Source organism: Chelmon rostratus, chromosome 5 (assembly GCF_017976325.1).
Source record: "Chelmon rostratus isolate fCheRos1 chromosome 5, fCheRos1.pri, whole genome shotgun sequence".
Lineage (NCBI taxonomy): Eukaryota > Metazoa > Chordata > Actinopteri > Chaetodontiformes > Chaetodontidae > Chelmon > Chelmon rostratus.
This window is the reverse complement of record NC_055662.1, coordinates 936,868-964,822: the sequence shown is the minus strand read 5'-3', so window position 1 is coordinate 964,822 and position 27,955 is coordinate 936,868. Positions and strand designations below refer to the sequence as shown.

The 27,955-nt window shown below is 39.6% G+C and overlaps 1 protein-coding gene across 1 annotated transcript; it reads right to left on the bottom strand.

Moving 5' to 3' along the window:
• Nucleotides 1-21,792: 21,792 nt before the first annotated feature.
• LOC121606238 (leukocyte surface antigen CD53-like) lies at nt 21,793-26,821 on the bottom strand. Its single transcript, XM_041936435.1, has 8 exons — nt 26,700-26,821; nt 25,982-26,072; nt 24,739-24,927; nt 24,246-24,320; nt 23,713-23,823; nt 23,390-23,497; nt 23,190-23,273; nt 21,793-22,526 (listed from the first exon to the last, which is right to left on the bottom strand). The coding sequence occupies exons 2-8, from the start codon at nt 26,042-26,044 to the stop codon at nt 22,458-22,460; spliced, it is 699 nt and encodes a 232-aa protein (XP_041792369.1). The 5' UTR covers nt 26,045-26,072; nt 26,700-26,821; the 3' UTR covers nt 21,793-22,457.
• Nucleotides 26,822-27,955: the final 1,134 nt, after the last annotated feature.

The following is a 27,955-nucleotide window of genomic DNA, read 5'->3' as shown; positions in this document are numbered from 1 at the left end:
GCTGAAGAGGAAACGAGCCAGGAGAGAAGACGCAGACCATTCCACAGACTGACCGGCGACGGAACCAAACACGGAAGAAAATCACCACACGGAGAAATTAAAATCACCCGTATCCAACAATTGCCGACGAATTATTTCATATTTGGATCAAGCTGAATGCTCCAGAGAGATGCAGGCTGTACATGCGGCGTATGCAGCAGTGTTGCTGGAGGACGAACGGAGTGAGGTGCGCCGCACTCTCCTCTCCTCCCCCAATGACGCCTCCAGGGAGGACACCGAGACCATGAGAGGGATGCCAGCCCGCCCACCTCATGCACGGCCTGTGCAGGTGAGGGGTGGGCAGTAACAGGGAGGAGATAAATGCGCTTCATTACATGGATGTATGTTTTAAATAAAGTAAACTTGCATTTTATTATTAGTTATCGGGCAAATCAATGTCGTGCCATTCTTTTGGACGCTGTAGGTGTAACATAAATGTACAGATAGGGTGGTGGTTTCAGCCGTATGATATCCATCCACCCTGTCTTCCCTGAACTACACAGCATCCGTTTTGTTTCAAGGCATACAAAATGTTACAGAGGTAAAACTAAGTTGGCCTACTATCAAAAAAGCATTATCAAAAAATGTACCTAAAGTGTCAAAAGTGAAAGCACTCATTACGCAGGGCGCACCTGTCAGTGTTATATTATTGCACATTATTGGTTTGTGACTACAGATGCATTAAAGTAAAAGCAGCATTTTAATGTTGCATCTGTTCTCCTGCTCCCTGGCAAATACTTCGGCCTTCTGTCTCAGACTATGAGTTTTGCCCTGCATTCCCTGGTTTCATGTTTTCCTGTGATTGTTTGGTGTTGGCCTCACCAGACATTTCAAGAGACTTTGAATCCACCTGATAGACTGAAATGAGCAATATTTGTCTGCTCATTGAATGCCCTGCAGTGTCGAATAGGCTGAGAGACTTTTCATTGAAACTGGACTGTGGACACAGTTGTGTCTTATCTGTCACTGCCCATTCTGAACCTGAAGTCTGTATAAGAAATCCCAGTGTACTGGTGGTAGTGCATTTGGGTCCTGAAACATACACAAGATTTAGCCAAATCCATGGTTCATAGGAATACCAAAGTGCCTAGGGACCACACTGCAAATGCAGAGACAGTTTTTATTTTTTAACACAAAAAATGAAATACTGTAACTGTGTAAATGTTATTTTTTAGTTAAGTTGCATCTGACTCTGTTGCTTGAGTTTGCCCATTTCTCATCTGAGCAAAATCATGTTGCATCCAGTCCCACCACCTCACTGAACATACAGTCAATGTAAAGATACTAAAAAATAGACAAAACTAATTGTAGATCATTGCTTTTATTCAAGGTAAAAGGAAGAACAGAACAACAAGAGAATGAACTGAAGACGGTTTTAACTACTCTGACAGGTCAGCACCGAAGCGGACAGAAATTGGTGCTCCCCTCCTGGAAACACGGCACAGCGCCAGCCATCCTGCTCCTGTGCTTTACTTCACACGGTAATTGTAGTTTTGTCAAAGTCATTGTTACCCTGTTATCTTATTTTTGTTGAATTTCCATTGTACTAACTTTTCTTTTTTGCTGAAATGACATAAACTGGATTAACAGATGTTTTCAGTAAACGTTAGCTGATGTACTCCCCTTTAACTGCTGAGTCAACAAAATATTATATCTTTCTGTTGAGCCACGTTACCAGTAAGCCGTCAATTTGTTTGATTTTCAAAGCCACAAGATTGGATTTCTATGCAATCAGCAAACTAAGTTGCGTTGGGCCGGGTTTAGACTAGATCAGACTGCACGTAATGCATTCACCAATAAATAAATAAATAAATAATTCTAGGATGTTTTCTCATGATAATGACCTCACTTGTCTCATGAGACAATGATTTCACTTTTATAAATTGTTTTGTTATTATGGGACATGAAACATGATTCCAAGTTTCCCCCATCCTAGATGGGGAGAAAAGCAACATGGCACATACAAAACTTCAAATAGATCAACAACAAATGGTAGATTGAATGCAGTCCCTAATGCCAGGATCAGACCACACAATTTTTCTTTTGTCTTTAACGATGGTCACCGTGTCAGATGTAACAATCACAGTGCCATAAACTCTTGCTAATCACAGCACATCTTATTCCACGATCATGCACAAGTTCAGATGTCATTGGGGAGGAGGGTGAAGCAACTATCAAACTAACAGAAGCGTTGTGTGTGTGATGCTGACTGTCTCCTGTTCCGAAAAAAATGCTGTGTGCGCTATAATGTTAAATGCAAATGCAGGAGGTGGTGTACACTTCAGTCGTTATTTATACATCTACTTGGCAGCAATTAGGACATATTCTACAAGGGGCAGGCTTGCCTGTGTTGGCTGCATCAAAACCGGCTACTTTTGACGTTTGATCTGGAATTAATAATGATAATGATTGTGGGAAAATGCTTACATTTTCCCACAATTTGGACCAGGGATAATGATAACTGTTTCTGGAGATTACAGGGATAACAGTGTTACGTAACCAACCAGCTGACAGTATTCCACTGTAAATCTGAATATTATACAGCACTTTACTCTGATATTTTTTACAGTAATAAACTTAGAGATTACAGTAGGTACACTGTAGAAAAACAGTTTGACTGGCAACTGTAGCTGCCAGTGGTATACTGTATTTAACAGGGAAATTTGCTACAGTGTGTCTATTGACTTGAGAATTGTGTCAAATATTTTTTGCTCTCCTGGAAAACAAAATCAATTTTGTGTCAATAGTTAATCAGAAAAAAAACCCTAAAAAGCAACACTTTCTTTTAGCCATATTATAACTAAACCTGTGTAGTATAAATGGTATAGGCTGCCAGATTTCAGGAACTCAAACAGAATGTGTCCACCTCTCACTGCAGTAGCAAGCAAGTAGACAGTACAGTGAGAGACACTGTGCAGCTCCTGTCTGATCATAATCACCAAAGGCAAAGTCCAAAGCTGTGAATCCCTAACTTTAATATGAATAAAACCCCACACTGCAAATCTGGTGCGTGGGTACAGCAGACTTGGACAAGACGCAGTGTGATAAATTTGCTCCAGGATTAGATTGCTTGGAATATACCAGTTCAGCACATGACAGGGCAACACAAATGACTGGAACAGGCTTCTGAGCTATAAACCCAAAAAGGATTTATCCCAGAGCAAGAATGATACCTGAGTGAGGTAGGGTGGGGTCACAACAGACAGAACTCACCAACTCCCTACAACCTCTTCTGATTTCAACAGCAGCAAGCTATTGTGACAGTATGATACCAATTAAACATGAGGATTATGCCATCTTTCTCAATGGATTAGACTTCTGCTTGATTGTCACATGCATACAGGAGATGTAAAGATATTGAGAAACAGTTCAGTCAGAGGATTTTACATTGTATACTGTATATTCTCACGACATTATATTGACGTCCATACTTTCACTTGATATCCATCAAATAATTCCATTGAGAAAACTAAACTTTGCTTTTACTTTTACATTAGTGCATATTCAACGCAAGCTTTTCCAAAATAGAGGCCTTTCTTTGCCTCCAAAAACAACAGTGTGAGTTTTTTCTTATCTGGCGAGTTTTGTGCATGTCTCAACGTTGGTGTTGTTTTCCCAAAACAACGTTTTATACAGTTTTAAACCTCTTTTAGAATACCTTTTAGACCTTTCTTTAAAAAAATGTCTTTTCATTGGTTGAAAGATTTTAGTCATTTATCATCTGGATTTGAACTTTTTCGTATGAGCTCAGTAACTGTCTGCATCAGCTTGACTCACAGCTGTTCAGCAAATAGTGTTAGTGAAACCTGATGTTTAATGAGAAACTGTTTTTACCTGTTTTAATGAATGTTTTGTTGCTGCTGTATAAAAAAACTATTCAATCACAGATAAGACAAATTCATAGAAAAACATAAATTACTTTCTGACAGTTAATACGGGTTCACATCAAACAGTTAAACATCACTGGCATTAATTGAATCAATTGAAGAAATTACAAATGGCATAGATCAAACAGTATGCAATTGGAATATTCATAGATCTTAAAAAAAGCTTTTCAATTAATCATAACATATTAATCAATAAACTGGAACTGTATGGGAACAGGGGGGTGGTATTGCACTGGGTGAGTAGTTTCGTAAGAAACAGAAAACAATTTGTGAAGTTTGGACAATATTCATAATTCAGGTTACAGGGATCACACAAATTCACTATTCTTAAAATCAAATGCATTAAAATTCACTGACCTGGTTGTTAAAAAAGTTTTTCTATTTCTATATGTGGGGTGAAGCTGTGGAATGGGTTGAGTGTGGAGCTCAAGCGATGCTGAAACATGACCTAGTTTAAAAAGCGGTACAAAAACTTCTCACGAGGTACAGAGAGGAAGAAGGGCTTTGATAATCACAGGGTGCTCTCAAGGATTTTCCTGTTTTTTTATTTACAATGATTTAATTTGTTTGTAAATATGTACTTGTGTAAATATGTATGTTTATGGGTGTGCAGGTATATATGAAAAAAATCTCCTTCTCACCCTGGTGGGGTGGTATCTGTGTCATCCTCAAGCTCGGGTCCTCTACCAGAGGCCTGAGAGTTTGAGGGTTCTGCGCAGTGTCTTGGCTGTTCCTAGCGAGTGGGGCTGGAGTGAGGCTTCAGATGTTGTTCGGTTGGAGCCACTCTTCCAGTTTGGGGGTTACTGCCCCAAGTGCCCCCACTACCACAGGGGCCACGCTAGCCTTGACCTTCCACATCCATTCCAGCTGCTCTTTCAACCCTTGGTACTTCTTAAGTTTCTTGTGGGATCGCCACATCTATTACTACCACCCTCTTCTGCTCTTTGTCCACCACCACTATGTCTGGTTGGTTAGCCAGGAGCTGTTTGTCAGTCTGGAAGCTGAAGTCCCACAGAATCTTGGCCCTGTTGTTCTCAGCAACGGTCTGATCTACTCTGGTAAATCCTGGCCTCTATGGCTCTTGTGCTTATGGCTTGTTCTTGTGCTGCCATGATTAGTGCCTCAGTGCTGTCTGTCAGTCCTGCATTATCCATCCACTGGTAGGATTTCTTGATATCAACCAATTCTTGACTTGGGGTCGAACTCTCTGTATCTGATGACTGGTATTGCGTACATGTTGATGGCTCAGACCTTGTTCTTACCATTCAGCTGACTTTTCAGGACCTGCCTTACTCTCTGGAGGTATTTGGCTGTGGTTGACTTCCTTGTGGCCTCTTCATGGTTTCCGTTGCCTGTGGGATGCTAAGGTACTTGTAGCTGTCTTGGATATCACCTATGTTGCCCTCTGGTAGGTCAATCCCCTCAGTCCTGATCATCTTGCCTCTCTTTGAGACCATCCGGCCACACTTGTCCAATCCGAATGACATCCCTATGTCACCAATGTAGATTCAGTGAGTCTGTTTCTCTCTCGCTCCTGGCGTACAGCTTGATGTCATCCATGTAGAGCAGGTGACTGATTGTTGCCTCACTACAGAATCGGTACCCATAGCCGCTCTTCATGATGATCTGACTGAGGGGGTTCAGGCCAATGCAGAACAGCAATGGTGATAGCACATGTCCTTGGTATATGCCACATTTGATGTTGACTTGGGCAGTCGGCTTTGAATTGGCCTCTAGGGTTGCCTTCCACATTTACATCGAGTTTTGGATGAAGGCCCTTAGGTTCCTGTTGATCTTATACAGCTCCAGACATTCCAGTATCCATGTGTGCGGCATTGAGTCGTAGGCTTTCTTGTAGTCAATCCAGGCAGTGCACAGGTTGGTCTGTCTAGTCTTACAGTCTCGGGCGACTGTTCTATTAATCAGTAGCTGGTGCTTGGCTCCTCTGGTGTTACTGCCAATTCCTTTCTGTGCTTCGCTCATGTATTGAGCCACATGCTTACTAATTTTTGCCGCAATGATGCCTGACAGGGCCTTCCATATTGTACAGTGACAGGTAATCGGCCGATAGTTGGATGGGATGGGTCCCTTCTCCGGGTCCTTCATGATTAGGACTGTCCTGCCCTGGGTTAGCCACTCTGGGTGGGTCCCATCCCTCAGCAGCTGGTTCATCTGTGCTGCTAGGCGTTCATGGAATGCAGTTAGCTTCTTCAGCCAGTACGTATGGATCATATCGGGGCATGGTGCTGCCCAGCTCTTCATCTTTGACACTCTTTCTTGGATGTCCGCCATTGAGATGGTTACTGGTCCTTTTTCTGGGAGGTTGCTGTGGTCAGCTCTTAGGTCTACTAACCATTGGGCATCGGTGTTGTGTGATGCCTCTCTTTCCCATATGTCTTTCCAGTATTTTTCCACCTCAGCTCTTGGTGGGTCCGACCGGTTGTTGTTTCCCTGCCACTGAGAATACACCAGCCTGTGTCGGAGCGTTAGTTTATTAGCATTGTTAATCTGTTCAGTTCTCAGTTTCTAATTTTTGTTTTCTAGTAGTTTTTTCGCCTAGTCGCTAGTGAGCACAGGTAGTTCTGTTTTGTAGTTTTTTGACCATGACTCCCTGTTTCTGCATTTGTGTTTGTAAATAAAATTATTCTGTCCGCTGTGTCTTTGTCTGCGTTTGGGCCTCTGAACCTGATCCGTGACACTATTTTTGTTGGTTATATTTTTGAAATAAGGACTTCATTCATTCATTCATTATTTATTTACTGTCATTCTTCTGTGCCTCATTCTTCTGTGCCTCGACTGCAGTTGGTCCAAATTGTGGCCCCCAGACTTTTAAATAATACACAATATACTGTATGAGCCTATGATCCACTTTACATTTCTGAATAACTGTGTTCCCTGACCACAGTGAGATCACTGAGGTCTTCTGACCAAGGCCTTATTTGCAGTCTCAAAATCTAGGCTTAGAACCAAAGGTGACCGAGCTTTTGAAGTATGGCTCCCATCCTCTGGAATGGCCTCCTCTCATTTAAAAAATGCACGGTCAGTTGGCAGTTTTAAGAAGTGATTGGAAACTCACTTGTTTCATAAGCACTTTGTCATGTAATGTGCACTTGACTTCTCTAGAGTTTTAACTGTATTTATTGTTTGTACGTTCGACTACTGTGTTTTGCTTTCTGCATCGTTTTTGTATTGTTTCACATTTTTGTTTCCTGTCCCTGTTATTGCTTCAATGTGTGCATTGTACTGCACCTTGAAACCCTAGTTTTGAAAGGCACTTTATAAAGTCACCTTACTTACTTACTCACTACTTAGTAGTAGGTGGTCAGAATCAGATACCTGGCTGAAAGGGAAATGCTGTAGACATCCATGCATTATATAAATGAAGACACAAAAGGGCGTATAATTCCAGCAGTCATTTACTTCAGTTAATGTACGTATTATTTGAAGGATATATACATGTCACTTAGACATTATGGCTCAGTTGCGATTTTGAGAGAGGCAACTGGCAAGTGAAACAATAGGAGGAAAGTGTGATCATTAAAATGGATGAGAAAAATAGCATAAAAACAGTCATTGGTGGAGCGTGTTTCTGTGCCTCTTGGGTGCATTTATACAATTATGCCTTTTGTTTGTTTGTTTTAGAAAGGTTAAAAATACAGGAGATTTACAGGAAAATATTTTCAGCAGGAGAGCAGGGTAAAATATGGAGAATCCCAGGAAAAATGGGAGGGTTGACAGGTCTGGTTGAGTGCAATAGCTTGGACGTTGTGATGGAGAAAGGTTAGTGGACACAGCAGTCCCTGATTTCCAGTCTTATTTCATCCATGTTACTTTCTTGGGACCAGACATTAGGCAGAAGTGGGCTGGGTTGTGGAATAGTCTTAAGTGCAAGAGCTGGGTTAGTTTAGTTCTTTGCCTGGCACTTGCCCCCCTCTTCCAGGGGCAATTGCACTGCCTACGGTGGCGTTTTGTCCAGCTGCTCCAGTTGGTTGGTTGTAAAATGGCATGGGCAATGTGTCTCAAGGTCTAATCCCAATCCCTGTGCTTGCTTTTTTGTCGAGTGTGCTTCTGTCTTAAGCAATGCATGCTTCAGTAATAAACACAAAAAAACAAACTGAAGCTAAAATGTAGCAAGTTTGAGGGAGCTACTGGCAACTGCATCTGCCTGCTCCTCCGTCACCATGATAATGTGGTGATCACAATGCCACTGCTAAGATGCTGATGAGTGGTTGGGGAATGTGTTTTTCCACACATTTTCACCATCTTAATTTAGAGTATTAGCATGCTAACCTTTGCTAGTTAGTGTTAAACACAAAGTACAAGAAACATTGATGTATAATTTTACTGGACAAATTAAAATTTTTACCTGATAAAGGTGCTAGATGAAAAATCAAGAGAACACCAGAATCAGTGAGTGTGATTCATCCTCTGGGGACCATAAATGTCTGATAATTTAATCACATGTAAACAATATATCTTTAACTTGTAACTGAATTAACTACACTACGTTACAACACTACTAGACATCCTGACATATATTGAGAAATCTTATCAAATGAAAATCCTTTGCTGTACTGGGTAACAATACTCATATCTAAAATGCTTTCACTTAAATTTGACTTGCCATTTTTGCACTGTGAACAGGGAAGTCAAACAGCTTTACACATTCACTGCGAGTTGCTGCCCAGTACACCCACAGTGATAGACCTTTTTAACTACAAATTAAACCTGATACTGAGCATTGCAGCTTTCTCCCTACACATAAGCCACCTCCCCTTGGAGAAATTATTGATTGAATCTGTGTTAGTGGCCTTCCTCCTGTTTGTAAATGACTGTTTTTTCTCATCTGCCTAAGCACTCCTCCTCCTTCTCGACCAGGGCTTCTGTGTCATCCATTTTTAATCTAAAACAAAGCAGGTCACACAGGTAAGTAGGTCATTGCATAGCTGTAGTTGCCGGTCCATCTTGCTTTAGCATGTGGTTGTGTACTGACAGTGTTTCCACTCTGCCAAGTGGTCCCTTCAGACATTGGACATGTGCAGACAAGTCACGTTTCTGCGACTTCAACGTGATGTGAACAATCAATAATGCAAGGTTACCTGTTCATTCTCCAACAGTGTCACTGTCACTGTCACTGTCCTGAAACGTTATTGAATCTAAAAAAGTAATTCTATTTCCTTCTCTGCTTTCTTCTTTGGCCTTTTTGTACCCTTTACTTATTGGAAGATTAATTCACTTTATGTTTTTTCTTTTTGTTTTTGTTATTATAGTACTTCTCTCTTTCTCTTCTCTCTCAGCCCAGGCATCTCTTGTCTGTTCCAGGCTTTGGTCTCGACCAACTTACATTGTTTTTTTTTTTGTTTTTTTTTTTTGGGGGGGGGGGTTATTGCCTTTCTTTGCTTGCTGCTTTCATAGCAGACTGAAGATGTTGTTCTGCATGACCTGCACTGTTATATACTCTCATTTGTATTTAACATCTGGAATTTGCTGGAAACATGGCAACAAACATATGATGATCATCCTCCCAAGTGACAGAGCTCGTCACCCTATCTCTAAGGGAGCGCCCCGCCACCCTGGGGAGGAAACTAATTTCAGAATATGATGCATTACTGTAGGTTAAACTTAACCTTCAAAATCTACAGCAGTACAATGCAATATACACTTTAATGCAACAGTTATGTTAATTCAAATTCAAATTTGAAAACACTGACAGGGACCCTTTGTCTGCCTAATGAGTACTTTGAATTTTCATACTTCATACTTTAATTTAGCTGATAATGCTTACAAATACATTCTTTTACTTTGCAAAGGTTTTGAATGTGGGACCTCACTTGTAAACTTACTGCCATCATTTCTCATTAGAAGTGTCTGTTTACAATTATTATCTGTACCTTTAAAAAATGGTCCTGACTCAGAGTGAGATGGGTACTTATGACAATCCCCACCAATGCATCTGTATGTATCAAGTCATCATTCTCAACCCAGACATATAGTTTTCTCCAGGATGCAATGAATTTTCTTTTTCAACCTATATGTTGTGTTAGGGACATTTCATCCATGAAGTGAACAAGTCTGCCCGTGTCTGTCTTTACATTTACAGGCAGAGTGAAATCAAAAAGCCATATGTGGAGAATTCTTAAAATTATTTTTTATTTATCTATTTTTTCAAGATCTGGCCTGATCAAATGACTGATGTTATTTACTGGCTGGATGTAACTTTTTCCTGGCCCTTGGCAATCAGACTAATTTTATTGTTGCACCCTGATTCCCATCATCCTCAACTTTGCCTTTAGTACTACTAACAATTGTTCACATGCTAACATGCTGAAGTAAAATGATGAACATGTTAAATATTACACCAGCGTAAAATTAGCTTGTTAGCATTATTAATGTGAGCATTTAGCTCAGACATGTAAGTAAGTGTATGAAGCTCAACCACATCTAACAACAGTATGAAATATATTGAATGTGCACAGCATATTTTTTTTTTGCACATTTATTTCTTTTAATTGCTTTTGTCTTTCACATTATACAATGACAGTTTTAATTTAGTTTTTTCATAATAGTCCCTCCTTCGCCAATATATAAGAATATACTGTACAACACAGTAGAATTCCATACATTTTTTTATTAGGCTGTATTTATGTTAGTGGCCTCAGACCTAGGGCAACCTGGGCCAGTGGCAAACAAGCTGTGGAGCAATGCAGAAAGGAACACAGAAAAAAAAAAAAAACTGTAGTCAGGTCATACACAGATTTATTCTGATGTATATAAAATAACACAAACATCTATTTTTGCTACTAACATTTCTCATTTCACATGAATCGACATTCATGAAACTTCCCCTGCAATCATATGTGTAGTAAAGTAAACATTCACTTTTCCTTGACACAATATTTGGTTCAATTAAATTTCATTTAGATAGTGCCTTGTTGTCTTAGGACCCTTTCCATATAGAGCAGGTCAGGACCATACTCTTAATTTGAATCTAAGGAGACCCACCAATTCCCCCATGAGCGAGCACTGTCCCAAAGAGCAAGCACTTGGCAACAGTGGAGAGGAAAAACTTCCTTTTAACAGGCAGAAACAGAAACAGACTCTGGGTAAGTGGCCATCTGCCTTGAATGGATGGTGGTAAGGGTAGAGGGGTTGAGAGAGGTAGATGGAGAGAGAGAGGCAGAGAGAGAGAAAGAGAGGGGGATGCAAAGCAATGATATGACAATGACATATCATCAATGGCAGTTATAATATTGGACATTAGACTAATAATAAAATAGTACATGATATATACTATGTAGTATAAAGCATAGTATAAGTATGTGATATATTTATGTATGTATTATATGTACGTATTAGTAAGAGATAGTATATGTACATAACACCATGAATCTAATAATAATGGAAATGTGACTAAAAGCAGTTGCAGGGCCACAGCAGGATGATGAGATGCAACCATAATCCACAATCCAGGTTCAGCCACTATCCACGAGAACCTGCGAGATGAGAAAGGACAAAGACTCTAGTTATTTGCATGCCCCAGTTGACATGAATGCATATAGATGGAGAGGGAGAGAAGAAGAGAAGAGCTCGATGTGTCATGGGAAGTCCCCTGGCATTCTTAGCCGATAGCAGCTGGGCTACCTATAACTAGGGGCTGGTCCAAGGCAAACTTGAGCCAGCCCTAACTGTGAGCTTCATCAAAAAGGAAAGTTTTAAACCTACTCTTAAAAGTAGAGAGGGTGTCTGCATCCCATACTGAGACTGGAAAATTGTTTCACAGGAGAGAAGCTTGATAGCTGAAGGCTTTCGGCCCCCATTCTGCTTCTGAAGATTTTAGGACCCATAAATAAGCTTGCATTCTGGGGATGCACTGTTCTAATGGGGTAATAGAGTACTATGAGCTCTTTGGCACCTGACCATTTAGGGTTTTATATGCAAGGAGAAGTATTTTAAATTATTTTTCTAGATTTTACAGATTTTACAATATATATTTATACTTTGCCAGGTAATCACAAAGAATTTGCAACTCTAAAGAAAAAAAGAACTGTCATTTTTCAGTTATACAGCTATAACTTACTGACATAGTAAAAATTATGCTCACCCTTAACATGGAATAGTGGTAAACTCATTCTTATAACAACCATGCCAAAAATGCCCAGTCTTCTAAACCATTAAAAGATTTCTTTTCAACATTTTCAACTCTCACAATTTCAAAGGTAGGACTTACAATTTACATAAAATCATTGTTTATTTGGTCTCCGTAAGGGTATTTACTGATAAAATACTGCCACCTTTATTATTAAAATGAATTGATCAGGTATCTTTTGAGTTATTCAGATGTTACTCAATAGATGTTACTCATTCACCAGAATCCCAGTTATATTCATATGAGTGACTTCTGATGAGGGTGCGCAAATTTGACCACATCACCCCCATCCTGAAGTCACTACACTGGCTCCCTGTGGACCTCAGGATTCAATATAAGATCTCCCTCCTCACCTCCTCACCTACCAGTGTGCACATGAGAATGCTCCAGTGCACACTCCGCTCCAGCTCAGCCAACCTCTGGTCCCCAGAACCAAGCTGCACAGCATGGGCGATCGAGCCTTCTGCTCGGCTGGTCCCAGTCTGTGGAATGCCCTCCCAGACCATCTGAGAGCTCCACAGACTGTGGACCCATTTAAGCGTAGCCTAAAGACTAACCTTTTTACAAAGGCTTTTTCCTAGCCTTTTTTTTATATATGTCACATTGTTTGGTTTGTGCTGTTGTACTGTTTTATGCTTTCTGTAGCACTTTGAGATTTCTTTTAATCTAAAGTGCATTATAAATAAAATTTTATTATTATTATTATTATTTTATATAAATTAATTATTAGTTAATCTAATTTCCCCAGCGAGTAATAGATTTTATAAAATACCAAATGCCCGATAATAATCAGCAGCCCAGTCAGTTTGTGGAGAGTTAAACAAGTCGTTTTCTTTGCAGTTTGTAATTGGAAGAATTGGAATCTGGAAAGCTGAAAATAATTAGAGTGGCAAGAAACCAACTTAGTAAAGTTGTGGACCATCAAGCCAAAAGAATGAGCTGGCACTGAGAAGCACTCCAGAGCATAGAGGAACTGAAGAGTATAGTAATAACTCTTTCAGGGCTCACCACTGTGAGCATTGATTACTAGAATTGACTATAGCTGCTTCAAGTGATATTTTCAATGCAATACTTTTATTTGTAATGCTGTATTTCTATATGTAACATCGCATGGCAGTTTGGGACAGTGCCCCTGGACTGGCAAACCGGGGTGGTGGTCCCTCTATTTAAGAAGGGGGACCGGAGGGTGTGCTCCAACTATAGGGGGATTACACTCCTCAGCTTCCCTGGTAAAGTCTATTCCAGGGTACTGGAGAGGAGAATTCGGCCGATAGTCAAACCTCAGATTCAGGAGGAACAATGCGGTTTTTGTCCTGGTCGTGGAACACTGGACCAGCTCTACACCCTCCGCAGGGTGCTCAAGGGTTCATGGGAGTTTGCCCAACCAGTCCACATGTGTTTTGTGGACTTGGAGAAGGCATTTGACCATGTCCCTCATGGCATTCTGTGGGAGGTGCTTCGGGAGAATGGAGTCCGGGGGCCCTCTACTAGGCCGTCCGGTCTCTGTATGACCGGAGCAGGAGCATGGTTCGCATTGCCGGCAGTAAGTCAGACCTGTTCCCAGTGCATATTGGACAATTCCGGCACTGCCAAAATTTTGACAGCGGCACAAGGGGGCTGCTGGTGTTATCTATACCACTGTTTCTCAAGCCTGGTCCTGGAGCACCACTGCCCTGCATGTTTTAGATGTATCCCTGCTCCAGCACACCTGATTCAAATGAATGGCTCGTTATCAGGCCTCAGCAGAGCCCAGTAACGAGCTGAGCATTTGAATCAGGTGTGTTGGAGTACACCTTACATGGAGCATGGAGTATTGGCTTACATGAAGCAGCAGAGCAGTGCAAGATCCATCTTTATTTAAATTTGGTGGGGGCTAACCCTTTAAAATTGAACTTTGACGAGCGAAGAAAGGTTTATCTCCAAAAAGATCCAAAAATTATGTGTCTCCTATTCACCGGGTTTTAGGGCATTCAATCGTTCGCAACTGGACCTCGTCATTTTGTCTTAGAGGACGTTTCACCTCTCATCCGAGCAGGCTTCATCAGTTCATGCGCACCAGACTAGATAGGACAGCTCTAGTCCTTCTGTAGTCCGCCATTTTCCGAGCCATCCTTTCATATTCCCGCACCATTTTTAGGGTAGCCAACCCAAAATGTTCAGAAACATGTGAATATTCTCATTCGTCCAGGTCATTGTAAGCTTTAGGGCATTCAATCGTTCGCAACTGGACCTCGTCAGTTTATCTTAGAAGACGTTTCGCCTCTCATCCGAGCAGGCTTCATCAGTTCATGCGCACCAGACTAGATAGGACAGCTCGAGACTAGAGCTGTCCTAGAACGTTTTCTAAGACAAACTGACGAGGTCCAGTTGCGAACGATTGAATGCCCTAAAGCTTACAATGACCTGGATCACTCTAACTGATGATGTCATCCACTCTAGGGGGAGAAATTCTGAGCATTTTGTGTGTATGTGTGTATTTAACTGTATTTGTGTGTGACTGTGCCTGTGTGTATGTATCTGTCGTTATGTGTGACTGAATATGTGTGTGTCTTCGTCTGTTTGTGTGCGTGTGTGTCTGCTTGAACTACACATTTATCAAATTGTCCCAAGTATTTTGAACAAGCAGCCCAACCAGTTCCTACATGGAGATGTGTCTGGTATATGTGTGTCTGAATGTGTATGTGTGTGCCTGTGTAACTTCTGCCCCACCTGCTGATAATTACCTCTCTATCTCTCCCACTTTTTACCTGTTCCTGTTCAGCTTTGACATGCTTGTTTTTAATCACTTTTTAGCTGTTGGTTAGCCCTGTTTGTGTGTGCGTGTGACTACTGTCTCAACTTTTTTGGGATAGCGCTTTCTGAAGCTGAGTTTAGCTGCTTGTTGGACGGAGATTGTTTTCAAACAATGCCCTTGTTTTGACTGAGCTCGTTAAGAGGACAACTTTGATCTTAATGGATTTAATCATTCTCAGGCTGGTTGTCCTGGAGATGTGTGTGCATGGGTTATTGACACATACCGGTATGTGTGTCTAAATGACAGTTGCACCTGTTGACAATTCTCCCCTTGAACAGCTGCTTTATCGCTGTCAGTTTCTTCCAAACAACTTGTGATTGTGACAAAACGGTAGCTGCTATCAAAAAACCGATTACACTGTGAGATGTGGACAAGTCTGGGCCAGATGTGTGTTTTATGTCCAGATATTCTTTAGAAAAATGACTAAATGGTCGATTTAAAATGACACACTCCGGCAGGCTGCGACTCAGAAAACAGGAGATTGTATGGGTTTAACTGGAGCAGCAGAGCAGGGCAGCTGGTGCAAGATCCCTCTTTATTTAAATTTGTTGGGGGCTAACCCTTTAAAATTGAACTTTGACGAGAGACGAAAGGTTTGTCTACAAAAAGATTATGTAACCCCTATTCACCGTTTGGATTTTACGTCAATTTTAGAAAAAAATTTCAGGCGATTTCTCACTGGCTCTTTCACTCTAACTGATGATGTCATCCACTCTAGGGGGAGAAATTCTGAGCATTTTTTGAGAAACTTTATGGTCTTCAGATGGTCAAGGAAAACTGGAAGAGATATCAAAAAATATGCCGAGGTTCATTTTGAGCCGACAAAATTATCTACCTTTTAAAGTTTGAATGAAGTCTCTAAGAGAAAGTATGGCGAAGCAGCGGACAATTGAAAAAGGCTGAAATATGAGGAAATTTCCCATTCATTTCTTATGGGAAATTCTTCGCAGTTTTTCCAAATAACTTTGCGAATTATTGACGAAAGAGCTATAAATGACGTAGCACACCATTCCCGATCAAGCCGCACGTTTTGATATATACGCTTCGCTTGAGCCACTCGCCTTCTATAGCTCTTTGAGCTATAGAGGCGAGTGGCTCTTGCGTTGCCTCGTGCCACTAATTACCTGAAGAACTCATGTGAGGAGAACAACCTCACTGTGAATGTCAGCAAGACTAAGGAGCTGACAGTGGACTTCGGGAAGAAGCAGGAGAGGAATCATCCCGTTAGGGTCATGGGTGCACTGGTAGAGAGAGTGGACAACTTCTGATTCCTTGGTCTCTGCATCACAGAGGATTTATCACCTCGACACCTCTGTGAAGAAAGCCCATCAATGACTCTGTAATCTCAGATGCCAATAGGATCTCAGGCTGTCCCTTAAGGTGCTGAAGACTTTTTAATAACTGCACCATGGAGAGCATCCTCATAGTCAGCATCACTGCCTGGAAACTCTAAGAAGTTGCTGCAAAGGGTGGTGCAGGCCGCAGAACTATACAAAAGCCCCTTTGTGCACTCCAACATGATCAACATGGATGTTGGGGTAGTGAAAAAGTGTTACTCAGGTTTTCTTTAAGAGTTTTGGGCCTAATTTTATAAGTACTGCTACTGCAAATCTTATTAAACAAAAAAAAAGATTTTTTCAAGGTCTGAGCAGGGAAGCCCACACAACTCATGTGAAGAGATAAATAAGAGATTTTTATTTTTATACTCACCAGAAAAGGACCAGAGTCAAGTGGATTTATTTAAGTTCATTTCTAAACAGCACTGATTTACCACAGCTGCATAAAGAAGAAACAAACAAACTTGTTTCACCAATAACACAGGATGAACTCCCTACCGCCCACAGTCAATAACAAAGCACCATGGCTTTTCTGGTGAGTTCTACAAACACTACTGGTCTATTCTAGTGCCACTCTTCAACAGAATGATAACTGATAAAAAACAAAATTCAAGATTTCACTGCGACTTAAACCTAACAAGAGGCCCAACCATACTATTTAGTTACTGGCCCATTTCCCTCCTCAATGCAGATCATCACTAAAGCACTAGCTCATAATATAAAAAAAAGTAATCTCAATCATAATCAGACAGATCAAGCTGGCTTTAGCAAAGGCAGACCAATAACACAAGCAGAATTTTTAATTAAATAGATTATTCATCATCACACCAAGCAGGAGCCATCATAGCCACCTTAGATGCAAAAAAAGCCTTTGACAAAGTACTGGGTCAAGATAATGTACACCTCACCTTCAGCCACTGTTATCACCAATGGACTAACCTCACAAAGAGTCACTCTGCACAGGGCAGCCATTAGCTGCAGCTGTTTGTTAGAACGACCACATCAAAGGAGTCCAAACAACCAAAGCACATCATAAGATTAGTCTCTATGTGGATGACATATTACTGTTCCTACAAAACCCCCACTCATCGCTACAAGAATCAATTAAACTAATATTATTTAGACAGTAAATGTTTCACCAAGGCTGTCTGTTTTGACTTCACCCCACCACTCAAAACAATGAACAACGACCCAAACGGCTGGATTAACATTCCACTCTCCATCATGGAAACACAATGATCAAAACCCTCTCAAGTCTCTAGATTGAATTATCTCAACATTTTACTGGAAAAACAAGAGACCAAGAACCAAACTGGCAACCCTGAAAAAAACCAAAAGCACAAAGAGGAATTGAAGTAGATAGATAGATAGATAGACAGATTATGGTCACCACCCTTGACCGTCCTCTCCCTAGCTCAGACGTTAACATCACCTCCACTCTCCAAAATGTACAGAATAATATCACAGTCTGACAAAACACAGTCCATACCTTCAGTAAAATGGAACCAGACCTATCCACCACTGATGCTTCTGGAACCAAATTTGCAAAAACATCTACTTTATGACAAAAAATGTCAACCTAAAAGTCATACAATATAAGATGAGATACCGGGCAAAAAGTGTTTGGGATTTTCATCAGAAATCTGTTTAAATTGCACATAAAGTAGCCCGGATAGCTATGCTACCTGCTACTGTAAAACCGCTAATCACTTTTGGAAAGAAATCAGTGTCACAATTTGTCTACCTGCACTGCCAAATCCTATTATGCCTGTTGCTCTGCTTACTAGGAGATATATCAATCATCAACCTGAACAAATGAAACAGTAGATTGCTTCTCGTAGCACCAACTGTCATCAAGAAAACAATCCTCATGAACTGAAACTCAAGGAACACTACACATATTTCACTCTGGAAAATTAACTTTTGATTCATATTTCAAGGAACACGTCCATCAAAAACACAGACAAGGAACTCCTCTCTAACCCTTCATGAATTATTTGCAAACCTGATTCCATTCCATACATACATACTTACATATATGTGCACATACATACATACATGCATGCATGTACATGTACATACATACAAGAGGTGAAGTAGAGAAGGATAAAATAAAATGCAAAGGAGGAGGAGAATCAATAATGACAATGATAATGATTCAGCTTCATTTATCCACTGTACTATAATAACAAAAAAACTATTTACTTATTACATTATTTCCTTAATGTTTGTTTATATATTTATTTTGTTTCTCTCTCTTTCTCTGATACTCCTCCACCACTACAATATTACTAATACGTAACACAATCAATTGTTGGGACCACGCTCTGCCTTTTCCTTTCTGGCTTATGCTCCATTCGAGGCACTCAGATGGTTCTCTCTGGAACGGGCAGCATGCGGAAGGAAGGCTTGGTCAACTTTTTCCTCATTTCCTCACTTCTAATCAAGTAAAAACATTGACTGGTAATCCCTAAAAATCCAATTTGCAACCCTTCTTGATCATTGTCACAGACTTAAATGCATAGTGGGAAATGTCTCTAATCAGAGTGGTCAAATACAGCTTGTCAGCTGTTGTCAGCAAATGTCAGCTTGTTGACAAGCAATATGTACAATATGTGCTACTCTGGTGGATCATTAGGTAGGGGTGTTAGGGTTTAATGATTATTCTGAGGCTGCTTCTGTTCACTCTATAATTGAATGGGATGTAAACCATCTGAAGCACCATTGTTATCAAAGGATATTGGGTTGAAAAAAAAAACCTATGCTATCGGAACACTAAATCTTGTAATTAGATGAAATTAGATATTTTGTTGAGAATAAATTGAGAACATACCCTCATGCAAGAGCAAAGATTAAAAGTTGACTTGACGTTTTTGTTCTACTTTTCCTTTCATCTGTCTTTGAAATGGCTTTTCCACATGTCTGTTTCCACATGCCCCACTTCAGCCGCCCTCCTGACAACAGCAGAGGAAATGGTATCTACAGAAAATAAGTCATGTCACTGAGTCACATCATGCCCTAGATCCACACTGGTGATCAAGGCCCACGCCGTAAAAAAGGGCTGGACCATGATGGAAACTCTTGAATCAACTGTAATATCAAAAGAAGACTAGTGGAATGTCTTATCTTTATTACCTTAAAGACATTAAAACCAGCCATGTGTATTTTACCAATGGCACATTTTTCTATGTTTGGCCAATTTTCTTCAGCCCAGTAGTAATAGTTATCTGTTACAGATTGTTAACCTGACTCAATTCTACATAAGATCTTCATCAGGTGACTGTAATCATGCATATTGAAGGCATGCAATAGTGGTTTAGCTTTAGGAGAGCAGTTGGTATATTAAGTCTTAGAAAAGTCATGAGAAGTCACGTCTAACCATGCCAATGGACTGCTGATGTGGTGACTGTGTATTGAGAAATGCATGTTACCAACTGTAAAAAAAAAAAAAAAAAGAAGAAGAAAAAAGAAAACAGTAAATTCATTAGCGATGCAAATATCTGAGGTTTGATGTCTTGAATAAAAACAAAACAAAGCAATCAAACGTATACATATAGGATGTGCTGTAACAACACACTTCATCATCTATATTCACATTATATTTATATATTGTATGTGCACAGCATATTCAATAAATAACATGAAAGTTTTCAAATGTAATTCTTAATTTACAGAATTTCAAATACTGACTTCTGCGTTGATTCTTCTTTCTGCAAATTTTTATCATTTTTGAGGAGCATGCCAATATTTTGATTATAATTTGTGTCTGACAGCATTATTTGGTAGTGCCATTTTATTTTAAAATGCAAAAATGATTCCAACATAGGTTGCTGTAGTCCTCTGGTATGCTTACTGTTTGCAGCTTGTCTAATTTCATGGAGATGTTTGCATTTGTTTGCATTTTAGGCCGAAATTGTAATATTTTAAAGAGTTTAAAGAGAGAGGAAATCTTACTGTGAAAAGTAAAAGCCAAAGCAATCATAAAATACTGGAATGCCGAATTAAATGTTTCACCAGCTGTCAGTAATTCAGTCGAAGGCCTGCTTTTTTGTCTACACGTTCCCTGTCGAGCGGCGTTTAGGATGTAATATGCAAACTTTCAGTTAAACAGGCTTACTCTGTGCCAGACTGACCTGCATTTAACCTGAGGGTCAGTCCAGCCAAGTTAGATAAACTAAAAGACCAGACTAAACATATGCGACTGTCCTTTTTTAATTAGTTGCACAATGCTCCCGTCTAGTGGTTCAACAGAAGCTCTGCACTTTTAAGCTTTTAACTACACACACAAGTTTGTCTTTGTGCTATGCTCACAGTGTACAAGTATATTCACAGAGTGGAATTAATTGGATATGTTAAGAATATTCTTTCATAATCAGTTGGAGCGGGTTGAAGATTTAAGACACTGCGGCTCAGTGACAAATCATTAGCCTTATTATGCCCACTGTGTGGTCTGTCTCTCTACTGCGTCTTCCTTTTTCCTCTCCTTGATATGCTTGGATTCATCAGTCTATCATCAGTCTAATGCTGCTGTGTTTATTCTCCTCGCAGGATGGAGGTCAATCTTCATCATCACTAAGATGGAGTGTGTCTGTGAGATGGGAAAATCAGAAAATTTAAATGACATCCCACCAATATTTAGGGGACTCATCATGACACAGCAATGACACCATCAAAGATATAAGAAACAACACTCCCTTCTCCACCTTGCTCCATTCCACTGCATTGTGTAGTGCCACACCTAAAAAACTGAGCTGAGTTTGCACACTGGGTTTTTGTGTAATAAACAGTTAATGTGTCAATTAAGGTCTTGCCTTGGGGTCTTGACCAACCACTGACCATTTAAAATTGTATTTTGCAAATTGACAAGGGCAAGGAATTTCAACCAAATTAGATTTCTGATACCTTTCAAAATAATCTCAGAAACATCTGATGGGATAGATACTTACAAAGAACAGATACATTTGAGAATTTGCTAAGAAAGCACTTTTCTAAATACTGTACTGTATCAATCTTCTCATGTAACTCTGGTTAAGACAGAGTGTTCCTATAATAATAATTTTATTAAAATACCAATAAAAATACTCCATCTACTCCATATATACATAGACCCACACAACAAACATTATGCCTGCTAAACATTAACATCACTGCTGTACAACAGCACAGAGCCACGAGCATGGCTGCAGACTGTAACAGCATGTCACTGTTCTATGTTGTTTACGCTGAAAAAGTGGCAAAATAAAATATACTTCAATATAATATACAGTTGTAGACAGCGTGTACACCAAATACAGATGATTTTTTTTGTGTGCTGTTGTTGTCTTGATATGGGTCACTTATGTCAGGATCTTCAGACATTGATAGAGCCCAAACTTTGACGGATGGGGCCAAATGGCAGTTTCAACCACCTATTCTGGTCCCAGGGGTCCAAGGGGACCAGAATAGGCTGCTAGCCTCATCCATCTTGCACTGAAAAAAGCATCTCAGCTTTTAAGGCTGATCGTTTGACTATGACACTATTGTTGATTAAGTCTGTGGAGTCCAGAGAGACCATAGACTGAATACACAGAAAAAAAAACACCACACAAATGGAAGCAAATATGTGCTGGTTTATTGGGCAGAGTAAAATAACACTCATAAACTCAAAACAAGTAAAATCAATAAATGAAAACATTGGAATAAAGGAAGAAAATGATTGAAAAAAAATGGGGGTTTTGATAATGATAATAGGTACCAAAGTTCAATCGAAAGGATTACTAGATTCAAAATGTTGATGTTAAATTCCTCTAAATCTGGTTTATCTTTGTCCAGTACAAAATGTTCTTGAAGTCTAACTGGGAAGGGCAGGTGTCTAAAGTGCATTTATAATTTATCCAGCACTCATTGAGGGAAACGACAGGTCTGGCATAATGATATCTTACCCTCCAATTCAATGTCTCTTTTATGTTTTCAATATCACATTGATTGGCCTATCACCTATATGACATTATCGATAGAGATAAGCCACGTTCCTCAGCTTGTCCCTGGTCATAGAACTAAGGCTTTTGTCATGTTGTCACCCTTTCTGATAGCTGGAAATGACCATCTTTGGTGTTCAAAATAAATTAATAAAAGAAAATAAATATATTATAATAATTATAATATATTCTAACTTTTATAATCACGTAAATTCCTTGTATCAACACAACGAAAAGCAACCTGTTGACATGCATAAAGTTGCTGTAAATTTCGGATGCTGTTTTACTGGCCCTCCTTCACTGGTATCCCAGTCCACGTCGACTGAAGTGGCAAAAGAGAGGGATGGTGACAGACAGACAAAAAAACTGTAAACAAAGAAGAGAAGAAAATATAAATAACTGTTAGCAAACAATGTTTTTTTCCAAGACACAAAAGAGCACACAGAAGCTAATAGGCCAAAATAACAAAGTGAGTGGAGCATTTAGCAGCCAAACAGTCAGATATTTTCCTACAGAACTTCAGAGATAAAAGACAATAAATATTAAACTTATTAGCCATTTAGCTAAAACATGACTCTAAATGAATGCACCATATCAAGTTTATACGCTATATGTTAACATGTCAATGTTGTGTGGCCCAAAAACAGTGATGGATGGCGAGTAATGATTTGCTAGCAAGCTTGAAATTAATAGTTCTCATACATAAACAGAACACAAATTAACCATGCCTATTTAGCTCTGTTGAGGCAGCTATCTCATGAATTTAAAAAGGTATTCAGCTGTTTCTGTACAGAGCTCTTTGCTTCCAATATGGCAGCCATTGCTACTACCTCAAAAAGTAATTCAGTGCTGCATCTCAGAGCAGGAGACTGCAGCTACACTGCTTTCTCTCAGTTTAATTTAAAAAAAATGGCTGGTGTCTGATGGCTAATGGACAACACCTGCTTGGACATCGCTAACTGGGATTTTGAAAGTGCAGCATGAAGGTTTGGTTCAAGGGTAGAATTACCCTTGCATCCTGTACTGTACCTGTATGATAAACATGGTGACAACGCCTGCACCTGTGCTAAGGTAGTTTCGGGCAAACCAGTTCCTCAATTTCACAAGGCAACCCTGAAAGACAAAGCCCCAGAATCTAAGTTTGATCAAATAAGGAACTACAGAGTATTGTCTATTTGGAGATCCTTTTAGGAATATGTTTATACAGTGGATAGTACAGTAAAAGTAACCTCTTGCCAGTTGGCGTGGAGGAGGATGTTACAGGGGTCCTTGGTACAACAGGAGATTGGGACGTTACCCCTCCAGTCTGCCACACCATGAACTCCACAACACTTAAACTGTACAAAAAAAAAAATGACTTCATTGGAATGAACGTCTATTTCATTTGAGCAGGGGAAAACGAATGACTACTACTGTAATCTACATAATGTGTATAAAAGTCAGCAGTAAAACAAATCCAAGATACAGTCAAATAAAAAATATAAAACAGAAATCATTGATCAATCATTGATATAAACATTAAGTTTATAATGTAGAGTAGTGTATCATTTACCAGATGCTGAACAGCATCAAAGTCATCTCTAATGGTCTTGTTGCCTTCTGGACTGGATTGTCTGTAGATCTCCAAGCTTCGCATTAGGTCTTCCTCAAAGTATGTGTCGATCTGCACAACAGATAGGTAAGCTACAACCCTGAATCTCTCCCCATCCTTGCTCGCAAACAACTGAGCCTTTCAAGAATGTCCCTTTCATCCCCAGGCATGATACTATCATCTGTTACTTATTAACCTGTTTACCTGTCAAACATTCCAAACAGATATTTTTTGAGCATTCCACAACTTTCTGAGTTACATTACCTGCAATATTGTCTACATTGCATTAAAGACATTCAGCTGTAGTTTGATGGCAGTATGTGCTGGTGGTAAGACCAGCGGCAGTAACAGGACTGAAAAAGATTTGTGGGTTGTCCCTCAAAAGCCTTCAGCTAGTGATATTGTGAACCTTATCACAGTTTGACACTAGTTCAGCATCAACACAAAAACCTTCTATAAATGTATTTTTGTACAGGCAACATATATTCTTCCACCTCTCTGCTGTAGACCAGGAACACACAGGCCATGGCCAGCTCCACCAGCATCAGGATGAACAGCAGGACAAAAAACTGGAATCACATCAGAAATCAGATTCAAACATCAGTGATTTGTACAATTTCTATTTTGTTATTTGTACTGAGTCAAACAGTGTATGCCTCATTTCCACTTCAAGGTATAGCTTAGCTTGACTTGACCTTGACCGAGGAGATATCAAAAAAACGTACCAGGTACTGTGCACAACTTTTGCCAATGGAAAACCAAAAGAGAATGGTTCCAAGCAAGTGAAGTCAAGTCAAACCAAGCTGTGCCATGCGAAGTCATACCATCAAAAATTAATCACAAGTTCTTTAAAATTATAGATAGGCAAAATCTTTTTTTTAGAATAATCACAAAATGACATTGACTTCAATGCAGTAGCATAAGCTATTCAGATTTACGATTTAACCCTGCAATCGGGTTCTAATAAATATCATGCTTTAGACTCACACTGATGAGCATACAGCGGTTCTCCCTCAAGCCTCCTAACACTCCCACGTAACACACACAGGTAACAATGGTACCGGTGACCACCAGAGTGTTGGCAGGGTAGATGGGCCAGAAGGTGGTGATGAGGGAGGCAAACTTGGAGTGCATCATCTGGAACTCCCCAAACGCCACTACAAATGCACCGCATAGCTCCAACACACACAGATACAAAAAACACATCACATTATTATTCTGGGTATGTGGGTTTAAGTTTGATTCTACAGCATAAATTCAAATTTAGGGCATAATAAATTCTGCACTGAAAGCCAGGATAATAACAATGAAACTTACACATGGCGTTTTAACCCCAGACCTTTGGCAAACCTCCTCCAGATTCATTAATTTTATTTCCACAAGACAGCCTCTTTTAGACATTTTCTATTAAGGGAACACTCAAACAGTTTTGTGTGTAGGATATTGACCTGGGACACTGCAGGACCGTTCAACTTGCCTTCAAACTGAATTAAAATTAATAATTGCATTAATGATTTAATAATAATAGACTGTAAATCTCTCTTAATGATTGCGTGACATTTAAAGTGGCCATCACACCTCAAAAGATGTCATTTTAGGACACATTTTTCTTTCACTTTTGTGCAATGCGAACATTTTGTATACGTTTAGAATACTGTACTAAGAAAATAGGATTCAAACATGAGTGAATTTGTAAGATCTAGGTTTTCCTGTAATTCTGGAGGAAAATATTTATGTTGCAGAGCCTTGTTTTTTCTTATTTCCTACCCTATTAATCCCCCAGGTTTTTCTTGTGATCCCTTCAAGGGAACAAGACCCCTAAACCACCAAACTACTTAACACTATATAAGTGTTGTATATAAGTATATAAGTGGGATAAAATATAATGTCTATATAAAATATACAGAGCATAAAAAAGAGTTCACAATCATACCATATTTTCTATTTTGGATAAAGGATGCAACAATAACATGGTAATTAACACTAACACTGGACTGGGTCATAACAACCCATTGTCTTGGGAGCTTGGTTTTAAGAATCAGAATTCATGCCATTCTCTCCCCCAAAAGGAACTTCATTTCAAACATCCTGAAAAGTCAAACGATAGCCATAATCAAACTTCATATCTCCCGTCTATCAGTTCTAACAGGTAATACCCATTACAGACAACCCAGTGTTTGGTTTGACACTGTGTGATGGCTGCAGGGTATCTGGCTCTTCAACAACCTACCCAGCACAGAAAGTTGAGATTTATCACCAAAGTTTTCAAGCAGTTTACACAGGACCGATTCATCCTTCTTGATTATCTTCCTCTGTAAGATCTGTAAGTGTAGGAAAGTTGATTCATTAAATTACATGCAGAGTTACAGATTTTAGATAAAATCAAATCATCCTTCGGTACTTGTGAAGCAAAACAAGTGAAGCTGCTGCTACACTTAGTGGCAGAGTGTTTACAGGACACAGTTGTTTGATATGACAACACTGAGCCGTGAGTCACAATGGACACCAGTGACTTATTCAGGCTCCAGTTAATAATTATTACCTGCTCTCACCTCCAGATGAACCTTTTGTTGAAAGTTTGTAGTTTAATGTTTAAGAATATTCTTTATCTTAACAGATTAGTACCTGTTTCACTTTTTGCTGACAAAACCAAGTGTAAGAACTTCACTGTTTTTAGTCTTTGCTATACAGTCGCTCTCTGCAGTGGCATTCATATTCTGTAGATTAATTTATTCTTAAGTAATTTTTAAAAAATTCATGATGATTAATGGCTACTTTTTATAACAACAGCAATATTAGGTATACCTTGATAGGTCACTGTCACTGATTTTATTAACTGAATTTGTTTTTTATATTGTTCCTCATAAATAAAGCTGGTATTTGTACAAATGTTTACTGGTATTAACTCAACAATCATCATAAAATTGATTAAATATATAAGTGCTTACCTTAACTACACTGCATCCAGCAATATTGCAGTGACAGATGGAGTGAGCAGTATTTTGGTGTTCCTTACCGTCTCAGTGTTAACTGAAAACAGACAGGAAGGAGGGAGGAGGGAAGGCAACTGTGGCCTCTGTCTGCCTACCGACAGGAAGAACATACTGTATACCTGCATGACTAACACTAAAGAGGAGGGGCATCTGCACTTTGCAATTACAGTAAAGAAAAACTGCTGAGAGAGAAGTATGAGAAAAGTCAGGTTTGTCATGAGAGTGTAGCTTTGATAAAAAAGTTCAGCAAACAAATATTGGTTGAATTTGCCATCAATTTATCTGCATCCTTTACTTCCTCTGGTCAAATACACAATAATTTGGAGATGCTGTTACACTGTAACTATAGCAACAACTTTACACAGTTTAATCAATATTCATATTTGTTCCATCAACTCCCATCCCATAGCTGTCTGCAAAGCGGAATAGTTTTTTCTCAAACACAGGACATTAAATAAGAGTTTACGGTGCAATACAGTTAATAAGCTATGATAGCTTTGTCCATTTTGGACTCTCAGTTACTATTACAGGTTTGTTCAGGAGAACCAGGACCCAGATGCAGAGTAAAACAAATCCGATTTTATTTACAACAAAAAACCTAATGAAAAACCACCTAGCGAAAAAAAATAATGAATTCGCAAAATGCTAACAGAAAATCACTATATAGGGTAAAGTAACAAAGAAACACAAAATCACCTCAAAGGGAATACTCACAATGAAATAACTATAGTTGTCCAGGAGCAAACTCTAACTGGCAAAGATAACAAAAGAATACAAACCTTTTTCAACAAGGAAATAAGAGACACGAGAGGCAGGAGATCAGCTCCCGAGCAGAGTAGCATGCGAGTGGCAAAATGAACCATCTGGCACAGGGGTGAGTTGGGAGATGGCTTAAGTAGCCGGGCTGATTGCAGAATGCCCAACAGGTGAGACTAATGAGCCCTGCTGCTGAGGAGATCGCCTTGCCTCTCTGTGCTCAATCTGCAACAGAGGGAGAGAGAAAACAGAGGAGAGGTAGGAAGCACAGGCAGGGCGAGCGACAAACACTACAAAAATAACCACAAGAATCGAGACCACCTCAGCATGACTTACAACTGGTCAACGTTGCTGATCCTGTTGCATTATGGGGAATGTAGTATTCAGTGTTTTTGACTCTTCACCCATAGTAGGAACTTAAAGTTAGGACATCTAGGACTCAGATTTTGACAATT